Below are 15,119 nucleotides of genomic sequence, written 5' to 3' on the forward strand. Positions count from 1 at the left end.
TGTAGCAGAAGGCAAGAAATAATTAAAATCAGAGCAGAAATCAATGAAATTGAAACAAAAGAAAGTATTGAAAAAATTAACAAAACTAAAAGTTGGTTCTTCGAAAAAATAAATAAGATCGACAGACCTTTAGCCATGCTAACGAAGAGAAGAAGACAGAGAACTCAAATTACTAACATACGGGATGAAAAAGGCAATATCACAACAGATGCTACAGAAATACAGAAGACAATTAGAAATTATTTTGAAAACCTATATTCCAATAAAATAGAAGATAGTGAAGACATCGATAAATTTCTTAAGTCTTATGATTTGCCCAGACTGAGTCAGGAGGATACACACAATTTGAACAGACCAATATCAATGGATGAAATTGAAGAAGCCATCAAAAGACTACCAACCAAGAAAAGCCCAGGACCGGATGGGTATACAGCAGAATTTTACAAAACCTTTAAAGAAGAATTAATACCAATACTTTTCAAGTTATTTCAGGAAATAGAAAAAGAGGGAGCTCTTCCAAATTCATTCTATGAGGCCAACATCACCCTGATTCCGAAACCAGACAAAGACACCTCAAAGAAAGAAAACTACAGACCAATATCTCTAATGAACCTAGATGCAAAAATCCTCAATAAAATTCTGGCAAATCGAATACAAAAACACATCAAAAAAATTGTGCACCATGATCAAGTAGGATTCATCCCTGGGATGCAAGGCTGGTTCAATATACGGAAATCAATAAATGTTATTCACCACATAAATAGACTTAAAGATAAGAACCATATGATCATCTCGATAGATGCAGAGAAAGAATTTGACAAAGTACAGCATCCCTTTATGTTCAAAACATTAGAAAAACTAGGGATAACAGGAACTTACCTTGACATTGTAAAAGCTATCTATGCTAAGCCTCAGGCTAGCATCATTCTGAATGGACAAAAGTTAAAGGCATTCCCTCTAAAATCTGGAACAAGACAGGGATGCCCTCTATCACCACTTCTATTCAATATAGTTCTCGAAATACTGGCCAGAGCAATTAGACAGACGAAAGAAATTAAAGGCATAAAAATAGGAAAAGAAGAACTTAAATTATCACTATTTGCAGATGACATGATTCTATACCTAGAAGACCCAAAAGGGTCTACAAAGAAACTACTAGAACTAATAAATGAATTCAGCAAAGTGGCAGGATATAAAATCAACACGCATAAATCAAAGGCATTCCTGTATATCAGCGACAAAACTTCTGAAATGGAAATGAGGAAAAACACTCCATTCACAATATCCTCCAAAAAAATAAAATACTTGGGAATCAACCTAACAAAAGAGGTGAAAGATTTATACAATGAAAACTACAGAACCCTAAAGAGAGAAGTAGAAGAAGATCTTAGAAGATGGAAAAATATACCCTGTTCATGGATAGGCAGAACTAACATTATCAAAATGGCGATATTACCAAAAGTTCTCTATAGGTTTAATGCAATGCCAATCAAAATCCCAACGGCATTTCTTGTAGAAATAGATAAAGCAATCATGAAATTCATATGGAATAATAAAAGACCCAGAATAGCAAAAGCAATTCTAAGCAGGAAGTGTGAATCAGGCGGTATAGCGATACCAGATTTCAAACTATATTACAGAGCAATAGTGACAAAAACAGCATGGTACTGGTACCAAAACAGGCGGGTGGACCAATGGTATAGAATAGAGGACACAGAGACTAATCCACAAAGTTACAACTATCTTATATTTGATAAAGGGGCTAAAAGCATGCAATGGAGGAAGGATAGCATCTTCAACAAATGGTGTTGGGAAAACTGGAAATCCATATGCAACAAAATGAAACTGAATCCCTTTCTCTCGCCATGCACAAAAGTTAACTCAAAATGGATCAAGGAGCTTGATATCAAATCAGAGACTCTTTGCCTGATAGAAGAAAAAGTTGGCTCTGATCTACATATTGTGGGGTCAGGCTCCAAATTCCTTAATAGGACACCCATAGCACAAGAGTTAACAACAAGAATCAACAAATGGGACTTACTTAAACTAAAAAGTTTTTTCTCAGCAAGAGAAATAATAAGAGAGGTAAATAGGGAGCCTACATCCTGGGAACAAATTTTTACTCCTCACACTTCAGATAGAGCCCTAATATCCAGATTATACAAAGAACTCAAAAAATTAGACAATAAGATAACAAATAACCCAATCAACAAATGGGCCAAGGACCTGAACAGACACTTCTCAGAGGAGGATATACAATCAATCAACAAGTACATGAAAAAATGCTCACCATCTCTAGCAGTCAGAGAAATGCAAATCAAAACCACCCTAAGATACCATCTCACTCCAGTAAGATTGGCAGCCACTATGAAGTCAAACAACAACAAGTGCTGGCGAGGATGTGGAGAAAAGGGTACTCTTGTACATTGCTGGTGGGACTGCAAATTGGTGCGGCCAATTTGGAAAGCAGTTTGGAGATTCCTGGGAAAGCTGGGAATGGAACCACCATTTGACCCTGCTATTGCCCTTCTCGGACTATTCCCTGAAGACCTTAAAAGAGCATGCTACAGGGATGCTGCCACATCGATGTTCATAGCAGCACAATTCACAATAGCTAGACTGTGGAACCAACCCAGATGCCCTTCAATAGATGAATGGATAAAAAAAATGTGGCATCTATACACAATGGAGTACTATGCAGCAATTAAAAATGACAAAATCATAGAATTTGCAGGGAAATGGATGGCACTAGAGCAGATTATGCTTAGTGAAGCTAGTCAATCCCTAAAAAACAAATACCAAATGTCTTCTTTGATATAATGAGAGCAACTATGAACAGAGAGGGAGGAAGAGCAGAAAGAAAAGATTAACATTAAACAGAGACATGAGATGGGAGGGAAAGGGAGAGAAAAGGGAAATTGCATGGAAATGAAGGGAGACCCTCATTGCTATACAAAATTACATATAAGAGGTTGAGAGGGGAATGGGAAAATAAACAAGGAGAGAAATGAGTTACAGTAGATGGGGTAGAGAGAGAAGATGGGAGGGGAGGGGAGGGGGGATAGTAGGGGATAGGAAAGGTAGCAGAATACAACAATTACTAATTGGGCATTATGTAAAATTGTGGATGTGTAACCGACGTGATTCTGCAATCTGCATTTGGGGTAAAATTGGGAGTTCATAACCCACTTCAATCTAATGTATGAAATATGATTTGTCAAGAGCTTTGTAATGTTGTGAACAACCAATAAAAATTAAAAAAAGAAAAAAAAAAAAAGAAAGAAAAAGAAAATTTTCCAAACATGAAGAAGGAACTGGAAAATCAAATACAAGAGGCTTACAGAACACCATATTTACAAAATCACAACAGATTCTCACTAAAGTACATTACAATGGAAATGCCTGGCACACAGGAGATGGAGAGAATTTTAAAAGCCACAAGAGAAAGAAATCAGATTATATATATATATATTATATATATGGGGGAAACCAATTAGGATATCTGAAGATTTTTCAACCCAGACCCTGAAAGCTAGAAGATCCTAGACAACATATACCAAGCAAGAATCTTGTTTACAACTAAAAACAACTAGAACTACAAACTAGAACCTGCAATACAAAACATCCTCGGTAAAATATTCCTCAAGGAAGAAACAAAAAACAATAATGGAAATCAGCAAAGGGAGGTATTACACTAAAGGAAAAAACAATCAAAGGAGAAACCAAATCAAGTTAATACCAAAAATAAACAAATAACACCGGGAATAGAAATCATGTCTCAATAATAACGCTGAATGTTAATTGCCTAAATTCACCTGTCAAAAGACAAACTGGCAGATTGGATTTAAAAAATGACACAACAATATGCTGCCTTCAAGAGACTCAGGTCATAGGAAAAGACATCCAGACTGAAGGTGAAAGATTGGGAAAAAAACATACCACCACATGGACTGCGAAAACAAGCAGGGGTTTCCATCTTTATCTCAAATAAAGTAGATTTCAAGCCAAAAAGGGACAAGGAAGAATATTTTATATTGCTTAAGAGAACCATTCATCAATAAGACATATAACAATTATAAATATATATGCCCCCCAAAAAGGAGCATCTACATTCATCCAACAAACTCTTCTCAAGTTCAAGAGTCAAATGGACATAACACAAGAATTCTGGTGAGTTTAACACATATATTGAATATTTCATCGATCAACAAATGAATACACTTTCTTCTCAGTAGCACAGGAACCCTTCTCTAAAATAAGACCAAATATTATGGCAAGAAGCATTTCAGCAAATACAAAAAAGTAGAGATACTACCCTGCCTTATATCAGATCACAATGGAATGAAATTAAAAATCAATGATAAAGTTAAAAAAAAATAGAAGCTACTCCAGCACCTAGAGACTAAATGATATGCTACTGAATGAACAATGGGTTGCAAAAAAACATCAAAGAGGAGATTAAAAAGTCCTCAGGGGTAAATGAAAACTGACACAACACACTGAAATCTCCGGGACACTATGAAGGCAGTACTAAGAGGAAAGTTCATTGCATGGAGTTCATTCCTTAAAAAAAGAAAAAGTCAACAAATAAATGACCTACCATTACATCACAAAGCCCTATAAAAAGAACAAATCAACACCCAAAAGCAGCAGAGACAGAAAATAAGTAAAATAAGAGCTGAAATCAATGAAATTGATTTCATTACAAAACAAAAAGTTGGTTCTATGAACATTAAATGAAATTGATAAACCTTTAGCCATGCTAATGAACAGAAGAGATAAAACTCAACTAACATCCCTGATGAAAAATGAAATATCATGACAGACACTACAGAAATACAAACAATAATTAGAAATTACTTTGAAAATTTGTACTCCAATAAAATAGAAAATATCAAAGGCATCAACAAATTTCTAGAGTCACATGATTTGCCCAACTGAATCAGGATGATATACACAAGTTAAACAGATCACTTTCAAGCAATGAAATAGAAGATGCCATTAAGAGCCTACCAACTAAGAAAAGCCCAGGACTAGATGGATACACAGCTGAGTTCTACAAGACCTTCAAAGAAGAACTAATACCAATACTCCTCAAATTATTTCATGAAATAGAGAGGGAACACTTCCAAACTCATTCTGTGAGGCTAATATTACCCAGATTCCAAAACCAGACAAAGATAAATCAAAGAAAGAAAACTTTAAACCAGTAACTCTAATGAACATAGATGCAAAATTCTCAATAAAATTCTAGAGTGTGTGTGTGTGTGTGTGTGTGTGTGTGTGTGTGTGTGTGTAGGGGGGTCTGGGGTAATGGCTCAGCAGCAGAACGCTTACCTAGCTTGTGCAAGGCACAGGGTTTGATCCTCAGCGCCACATCAAAATAAATAAATAAATAAATATATTGTGTCCAAATACAACTTTAAAAAAATTAAAATAAAGTTTAAAAAAATAAATAAAATTCTGACAAATACAAAAACATATCAAAAAGATAGTGCACCACAATCGAGTGGGGTTCATCCCAGGGATGCAAGGTTAGTCAACATACGGATATCAATAAATGTAATTAACCACATCAATAGACTAAAGATAAGAACAATATGATTATCTCAATAGATGAAGAAAAAGCATTTGAAAAAATAAAAATTAAAAAATATAACACCCTTTCATGTTCAAAAAACTAGAAAAACTAGGAATAACAGGAACATATCTCAACATTGTAAAAGCTATCTATGCTAAGCCCCAGGGCAACATCATTCTAAAGGGATAAAAATTTAAAGCACTCCCCCTAAAAACATTTAAAGACAGGGATGCCCTCTTTAACCACTTCTATTTAACATAGTTATTGAAACTCTAGCCAGAGCTATTAAACAGATGAAAGAAATTAAAGGGATATGAATAGGAAAAGCAGAACTCATACTATTAATATTTGCTGAAAATATGATTCTATAACTAGAAGATCCAAAAAATTCCACAAGAAAACTTCTGGAACTAATAAATGAATTCGGCAAAGCAGAAGGACATAAAATCAACACCCATAAATCAAAGGCATTTCTGTACATCAGTGACAGATCCTCTGAAAGAAAAAATAGGAAAACTATCCCATTTATAAAAGCCTTAAGAAAAATAAAATATCTGGGAATTAACCTAAAAAAGGAGGTGAAAAGGCCTACACAATGAAAACTACAGAATGCTAAAAAAAGAAATTACAGAAGACATTAGAAGATGGAAAGATCTACCTTGTTCTTGGATAGGCAAAATTTATATTGTCAGTATGCACATACTACCAAAAGCACTATACAGATTTAATGGGATTCCAATCAAAATCCTAATGACGTTGCTCATAGAAGTAGAAATAGAAAAAGCAGTCATGAACTGTATCTGGAAAAATAAGAGACCCAGAAGAGCTAAAGCAATTCTTAGCAAGAAGAGTGAAGCAGGTAGCATCACTATACCAGACCTTCAACTATACTACAGAGCAATAGTAACAAAAACAGCATGGTATTGACCAATGGTACAGAACAGGGACTAGCCCACAAAACTACAATTATCTCATATTAGACAAAGGCACCAAAACCATATATTGGAGAAAAGATAACCTCTTCAATAAATGGTGCTGGGAAAACTAGAAATCTACATGCAGTGAAATAAAATTAAGCCCCTATTGCTCACCATGCACAAAACTCAACTCAAAGTGGATCAAGGAACTAGGAATTAACCCAGAGACACTGCGCCTAAAAGAAGAAAAAAGTAGGCCCAAATCTTCATCATGTTGGATTAGGCCCTGACTTCCTTAAGAATCAATAATGGAATGGATTCTAACTAAAAACCTTCTTCATAGTTAAAGAAACAATCAGTGAAGTAAATAGAGTCTACAGAATGGGAGCAAATTTTTACCAAACGCAAATCAGAGCATTAATCTCTAGGGTATATAAAGAACTCAAAAATATTAACACCAAAAAACCCCAAAAATAACCCAATCAGTAAATGGTCCAAGGAGCTGAACAGACACTTCTCAGAAGAAGATATACAACCAATCAACAAATATATTTTAAAAAATGTTCATCATTGCTAGCAATTAGAGAAATGCAAATCAAAACTACTCTAAGATTTCATCTCACTCCAGTCAGAATGGCAGCTATTATGAATACAAATAACAATAAACATTGGTGAGGATGTGGGGAAAAAAGCACACTCATACATTGCTGGTAGGATTGCAGATTGGTACAGCCAATATGGAAAGCAGTACGGAGATTCCTTGGGAAACTGGGAATGGAACCACCATTTGACCCAGCTATCCCTCTCCTCAGTCTATACCCAAAGGACTTAAAAACAGCATACTACAGGGACACAGCCACATCAATTTTATAGCACCACAATTCACAATAGCTAAACTATGGAACCAACCTAGATGCCCTTTAGTAGATGAATGGATAAAGAAAATGTGGTACATATATACAATGGAATACTACTCAGCATTAAAAGAGAATAAAATCATGGCATTTGCAGGTAAATGCATGGAGCTGGAGTATATAACACTAAGTGAAATAAGCCAATCCCCCAAAAATAAATGCCTAAAGTTTTCTCTGATATGAGAATGCTGGTCCAAAATGGGGCTGGGAGCTGGGGGGAGGAGCATTAGAAGAAGGGAAGAACTTTAGATGGGACAAAGGGGAAGGAGGGGAAGGGAGAAGGCATGGGGGTAAGAAAGACAGTGGAATGAGATGGACATCATTATCCTAAGTACATGTGTGAAGACATGAATGGGTGTGACTCTACTTTGTGTACACCAGAGACATGAAAAACTGTGCTCTATATGTGTATTATGAATTGAAATGCATTCTACTGTCATGTACAACAAATTAGAATTAAAAAAAAAAAAAACTAGCACCCTTGGTTCAAGACTGGAATTACTCTGAAGTTACTAAATATTCCTAATACCTGGGAATCGGGACAAGATTGGGCCTTCTTTACCCAAGAAACTCTCATCATTACTTGGTTTTCCCCCCTTCTTTTCCAATCTGCTCTCTATTACCTCACTGTTTCTCTTTAAAAAGTTTCCTTAAATAGCGGGGTTCAGTGGTGCACACCTGTAATCCCAATAGCTTGGGAGGCTGAGGCAGGAGGACTGTAAGTTTATAAACCAGCCTCCGCAAAAGCAAGGTGTTAAGCAACTCAGTGAGACCCTGTCTCTAAATAAAATACAAAATAGGGCTGGAGATGTGGCTCAGTGGTTAAGCATCCAGAAGTTCCATCCCTAGTGCCCCTCCTCAAAAAAAGTTTCCTTAATATATCACTTTATTCAAACATTTGGCTCAGTTGGATTTCTTGAAAAATCAAACCTAAATTAAAAACAGTTGCAACTATATAAATGTTTTATTTTTATTTTATTTTATTTATGTGCCAGGGATTTCAGAAAATGTAATTTTTATGAATACAAATTAATAATTAATGAAAAATATAGTGTTATATAAGAAACAGTAAATGGTTACCTTCCTTAACTACCTCATTCGTAATTCCGCTTCCTTCTTATCAGAGGAAATTTCTTTCTGGTAGTTTCTAGGATATTTCTAAATTATATGCATGCACTGCTCTTTCTTATTGTACATATATCTTTTGAGTTTTTACTATAGAAGATATGATTTAGTAGTCTTGCAATTGTCTTATGTTCAATCAAGTATTTATTCCCTACCCCATTCTCCTAATGTAGGTAAATTATCATTTTTATTAGGTTAATATAATGTAAATCGTGTGTGTGTGTGTGTGTGTGTGTGTGTGTGTGTGTGTCTGTCTGTCTTTTTTGAGGTGCTGGGGATAAAAGCCAAGGCCTTGTGCTTGCTAGGCAAGAACTCTCCTAGCCCTTCCACTATTGATATTGCTATTTTTTATAACTAAGTGACATGGTAACTACAATGTTATTTTTTTCTTACACACATTTTGTTTTCCCAGGAATAGCATTCATATTTTTGCTTGTTTAGTGTTCTATATAACTATGAATTGTTTTAACCTTCACCTCTTTGCCACAGCAGTAGATCTGCTCTTGGCTGGTTCAGACACATCAGGTGGACTACTCATTTGGTTTTCTCATGGAGCCATCCCCTAGGGCCATCTGTCATCCTACCCCTCTCAGGGCTGATTGTAAACTAATTCTGCTGCCCAACTCTCATCCTGAAATTTGCTTCTAGCATCAGCCCAGAAATTCCCTTTACCTCTCTTCTATAGTTGATCTTATATTTTCTAAATTCCAGGCCTTTTTCATCTTGGTAGCATACATCTATAATGGCTTCCTGAGAAAGAAAGCACTGGGATATATACATGTTTTAAAAGTAAAGAAATATAATATGTTAAATCAAACTTGGATGAAAACTACAAGTAAAATCAACAGTATAGTGGATGGGATAAAATGTATTCTAGAAGCTAAAAAGATGTGTGAACCCAAAGGCAGTATAGAAACTATCCAAAATAAAAAACAGAAAACTATCCAAAGTGAAAAACAGAAAACACTGAAAGAAAGGAAGAAGGGAAGAAGAAGGGGGAAAAGAAAGAAGAAAAAATACAGCATCAGTACATTGTGGGACAACTTGAAGCAGACTAATATATAAGAATCTCACCCCACCCACCCCCCAAAAATGTAGGAGTTAGGGAAAGGAAAGAAAAAATTTGAAAAAATAATTGCCAAAATTTTTTCTAATTTGAAGAAAACTATGAACCAAAAGATCCAAGAAGCTTAATGACCTTCAATGATAAGAAACATAAGGAAAACAATACCAAGAAACAACATATTCAAATTCTTCAAAATCAGTGAAAAGGAGAAAATATTAAGACCAGCCACGGGAAAAAAGACAAATTATCAACAAAGAGAAAATAGTAGCACATTAAAAAGAGAAAAAAGAAAAAAGTTAAACAACAACAACAAAGAATGACCCAATCAACAAATGGGCCAAGGACATGAACAGACACTTCTCAGAAGAGGATATACTATCAATCAACAAATACACAAAAAAATGCTCACCATCTCTAGCAATCAGAGAAATGCAAATTAAAACTACTCTAAGATACCATCTCACTCCAGTAAGAATGGCAGCCATTATGAAGTCAACAATAAATGCCGGCAAGGATTCAGGGAAAAGGCACACTCAAACATTGCTGGTGGGATTGCAAATTGGTGCAGCCAATTTGGAAAGCAGTATGGAGATTGCTTGGAAAACTGGGAATGGAACCACCATTTGACCCAGCTATTGCTCTTCTCGGACTATACTCAAAGGACCTAAAAACGGCATACTACAGGGACACAGCCACATCAATTTTATAGCAGCGCAATTCACAATAGCTAGACTGTGGAGCCAACCTAGATGCCCTTCAATGGATGAGTGAATAAAAAAAAAAGTGGCATTTATATACAGTGGAATATTACTCAGCACTAAAAAACAACAAGATCATGGCATTTGCATGGAAATGGATGGCATTAGAGCAGATTATGCTAAGTAAAGTTAGCCAATCCCAAAAAAACAAATGCCGAATGTCTTCTCCGATATAAGGGAGGTGACTCAAAATGAGGTAGGGAGGAAGAGCATGAGAAGAAAATTACCTCTAGATAGAAAAGAGCGGTGGGAGGGAAAGGGAGGGAGAAGGGGAATTGCATGGAAGAGGGAAGGAGAGCCCCTTCGTTATACAGAATTCAGGTATGAAGATGGGAGGGGGGAAAAAAAGAAGTGAGTCACATTAGTTTGGGTAGAGAGAAGTGATGGGAGGGGAGGGGAGGGGAAGGGAGGAATGGAAGGACAGAATAAAATAGGCATTATTATTGCTGTGGGTATATACGTGACTGCATGACCAATGTAATTCTTCAACCTGTATACTCAGAAAAATGAGAAATTATATCCCATCTGATTCAAATGTTTGATATGTCAAGATCATTGTACTGTCGTGTATAACTAATTAAAACAAATTAAAAAAAGAAAAAAGAAAGAAAAAGAAATGAAGATTTTTTCAGATTGTTAAAAGCTGAAGAATTCATAATTGGCACACCTGCACTGTAAGAAATGTTATTTAAGGCAGAAAAAAATGATACCAGATGGAGATATTTACCTATGCAAAGGAATGAAGTATGTAGGAAATGGTAGCTATAAGTCAATTACTTCAATATGTATCCCATTTTAAATATCACTTCAAGACAACCAGTAATAAATTAAAGGTATGTACTGTAAATCCTAATGCAACCACTAAAATAAAACAAAGAATTACACTTAATAGATGGAAGGAAAAAATGGGATCATAAAAATATTCGATTAATACAGATGGATGCAGAAATGAAGTAAAAAGAACAGAAAAAAGTGACTTTAAATGTAGCCATATCACAAATCACATTAAATGTAAACAGTCTAAATATTATAATGAAAAGGTAGAGAATGTGAGACTGAATGAATAAGCAGGACGCAACTATGCTATCTATGTCAGACACACCTATAAAGATCAACAGATTGAAAGCAAAATAGAGAAAAATATAAACCATGCCAACTCCAATTAAAAGAAAGTCAGAAAGGCTTTATTAACACAGAATTAGATTTCAAAGCACAGAATATTAACTGGGGAAAGGTTATTAACTTGATAATAAAGGGTCAACCTAACTTAATCAAACAAATTGATCTAAATGACATTTATAAAGCACAATGGAATTAAATTCAAAATCAATATTAGAGAGACCTGTGGAAAATACCCAAATACTCAGAAGCCAAGTAATGCAATTCTAAATAACCCATGGGGTTAATGAAGAAATAAAAATTAAGGCAGAAAGTATTCTGAACTGAATAAAAACACAAGCTATATATAAAAAATTCAGAATGGCAAATATTGGGAGGACATTAAATAGTAGTTAAAGGTAAATTTAAAGCATTTAATACCTCTATTACAAAAGAAGGTCTCAAAAATCAATGAACTCTCAATATAGAGGCACTAAGCAACTCAGTGAGACCCTGTCTCTAAATAAAATACAAAATAGGGATAAGGGTGTGGCTCAGTGGTTGAGTTGCCCCGAAGTTCAATCCGTGAACCCACCGCCTCATCCCCCTCCAAAAACAAAAAAATTCAATGAACTCAACTTCCACTTTAAGAAAAATGAGATTAGTCTGACACTGAAAACATGATACATAAAAGAAGAAATAAATAAATGGAATTCATCAAAACTAAAACTAGGGGCTGGGGTTGTGGCTCAGAGGTAGACTGCTCACCTAGCAGCATGCATGCGGGACCAGGTTCAATCCTCAGCACCGCATAAAAATAAAATAAAGATATTGTGTCCACCTGTAACTTAAAAAAAAAATTAAGACTACTGGTTTTGATGAACACTGATAAAAGAATGCAAAGATTAAAACAAAAAGAATGCAAAGATAAGCCAAAGACTAGTAGAAAATATGCAAAGTATAAACTTGATAAAGGACTTGTAACCAAGAAATATGAACAACTCAAACACTAATAGAAAAATAACCCAATTTAAATTAAAAAAAGCTTTGAACAGATGCTTCACTAAGAAGATATAGACAGGACAAAAAGCACATGAAAAGAAGTTTAGTGTCACTGATCATGAGAAAGTACAAATTAAAACCAGTGAGATATCACTACACAACTATTTGAATGGCTACATTTTAAAAAATAACTATATACCACGTGCTGAAAAGTACATGGAAGGGTAAGAATGTAAACCATTTCCTAAAACAGTTTGGCTATAGTATTTAGGGGATGAGTGTTTAACTTGATAAGAAACTACCATTCTACTTCTGGTTATTCACATAGAAAGAAATAAAAATACATGCCTATGTAAATACTGTACATGAATGTATATAATATTTTTGTCTCTAATAGCCTCAAACTGGAAACACAAATTTACTTCAATGGCTGTATAAACAAACTGTAGTACAGCCACATAAAAGAATATTAGTGGCAATAAACAGGACTATAACATTTGACATTTATTACAACATAGAAGAATTCAAAATAATTACACAGAGTGAAAGCCATACCAAAAAAAGTATGTACAGTGATTCCATTTATGTAATATAAATTAACCTCCATGGCAAAAACATTATCAATGTTGCCTGGGGATAGGAGAGTGATACCACAAAAGTACAGGAGGAAACTTTACAAGGTAACTGATGTATTCACTATCTTCAGGGTGGTTGCAGTTTCAACGGTATATATTTATGTCAAAATATAATAAATTCATATGTAATATGACTTCCATACTATCTCACTCATCATGCTCATGAGAATAATGTACACAAGCCAGGGGCAGTGGTGCATGGCTGTAATCCCAGCATCTCTGGAGGCTAAGGCAGAAGAATCACAAGTTTAAAACCAGTGTCCTCAACTCAGTAAGACCCTGTCTCAAGAAATGGGGGGTGTGAGAAAGGGGGGACATGTGACACTGGGGATGTGGCTCAGTGGTTAAGCATCCTGGATTCAAACCCTGGTACTAAACAACAACAAATAAACAAGAATAATTTACACAAAGCAGACCATCTCTAGTAAAATGAGTATTCATTACATGGTAACTAGTACACATAATTTCAACTTTAATTAGTCCTAGGATGTATATGAGAAACTTCTGAGGAATAGCCAGAAGCCTAAGGGAATCCTATCTGGGAGATGGCTGACTAGAAGTGAAGGTAAAAAGTAAGTAAATCAGGAAAGCCAAAACTGATGTGCTAATGCTTATCAGCATAAGCTTCACTCAAGCAAAAGTGTTTAATGTTTAACAAATACTTGCAAATCAAGTTATTCACATACTACAGAAAAATCATTTTGTGTCTTATTTGGCTTATCTCCTCACAGTAAACTAAAAAAGACAAAAAGTAAAATGCCTGATGCTGCAAGTTTTACTTCAAAGGTGATGCTATGCCACTGTCTCTTTGGGAAAGGAAATGTTACTAAAGATTTGAGAATAACCAGGGCCATCTTATATTTTAGCCTCTAGATCAAAACTCTTTCTAACCACAACAAAATCGTGAAAGCAGCAGCCAAATCAGTTTGTACTAAAACTACTGTTCTGAGAATCATTAGGTATCTTGTTGCAGCTAACCTCACGTGGTTACTTCAGTCAAAAAATCCATTGAAGACAGGCACAAAGGTTCTAGGCTATAAAGGAGTAGGGTACTAATTCAGTTGTTTCACTCATCAAGCTGCATGCCCTGGTACATGGGTCCACACCATGCAAGAAGGATCAGTATTTTTTAAAAGAGAAATCCACCTAAGATGCAACAATTCTAACAACACTTGAAAAGCCTGGCTTTTTATTTCATGTACACAGGAGGAGTCCAACTTACATATCTAAAACAAGAAAATGACAACAATACCTAAATTAATAGAAGTTTATACAACATTTTCCTATGCACCATTTATTCTTATCCTCATTGCAAATAAACATTACTATCCCTCATTTACAGATAGTGACAATGAGGCTCTGAAAGGTTAAGTGACTTGCTCACTCATAAAACTTGCTAAGTGAAGTGGAAATGACATCCAAACCCAGATCTTCTCACTCAAAAACCTATGTTCTTTCCATTAAATAAAACCATCCCCAATTGTACCAGGCTACAGATGCTTTCTTTATGGTACACTTCACAGAAAACATCTTATGATACTCTGACAATTAACAATCAGAATGTCATAGAATATCAGCTCCTAGAAGGACTAGTAAAAAGATTAGTATTTTATATTTCAAGATTTTAAATGAATTAAAGCTACTAAAAGTTAAATTACAAAAATGCAAGAAAGCTCCAGCTTTTATGTAAACTGCAAAGATTTACCTGAATGAAAAGGAAACTGTTGCTTGGCTTCACCAGTATGTGCATCCCAAATAATTGTAGTCTAAGATTAAAAGAAAAACAAATTTTGCTATGAAGTTAAAAGGAGTTTATCTTAAATATATAAATTAAATGCCTAAGTGCATCAAAGCAGTATGAAATGTTTGGACTTAATTTTGAACAATTTATTTTACCCCAACAGTAAGTCAAACAATGCTATATACACTCCATTTTTGAAGGAAATGATCATTAAGCAATTTGATTTTTCCCTTGTGATTTTTCTTTTTTTAATCAACTTACTTCAGATAAAAATTACTGATT

The 15,119-nt window shown here is 35.0% G+C and overlaps 1 protein-coding gene across 5 annotated transcripts in view; it reads right to left on the bottom strand.

The window, feature by feature from the left end:
* Window positions 1-15,119, bottom strand: part of Tbl1xr1 (TBL1X/Y related 1) — a 158,410-nt gene that overhangs the window by 22,240 nt on the left and 121,051 nt on the right. For all 5 annotated transcript variants that reach the window (XM_026382776.2, XM_026382756.2, XM_026382760.2 and 2 more), the window contains one exon: window positions 14,802-14,862. In XM_026382776.2, the coding sequence (XP_026238561.1) occupies window positions 14,802-14,862 (61 nt within the window). The remainder of the gene's footprint in view (window positions 1-14,801; window positions 14,863-15,119) is intronic.

The sequence above is a fragment of the Urocitellus parryii genome, chromosome 2, assembly GCF_045843805.1.
Source record: "Urocitellus parryii isolate mUroPar1 chromosome 2, mUroPar1.hap1, whole genome shotgun sequence".
Taxonomy (NCBI): Eukaryota; Metazoa; Chordata; class Mammalia; order Rodentia; family Sciuridae; genus Urocitellus; species Urocitellus parryii.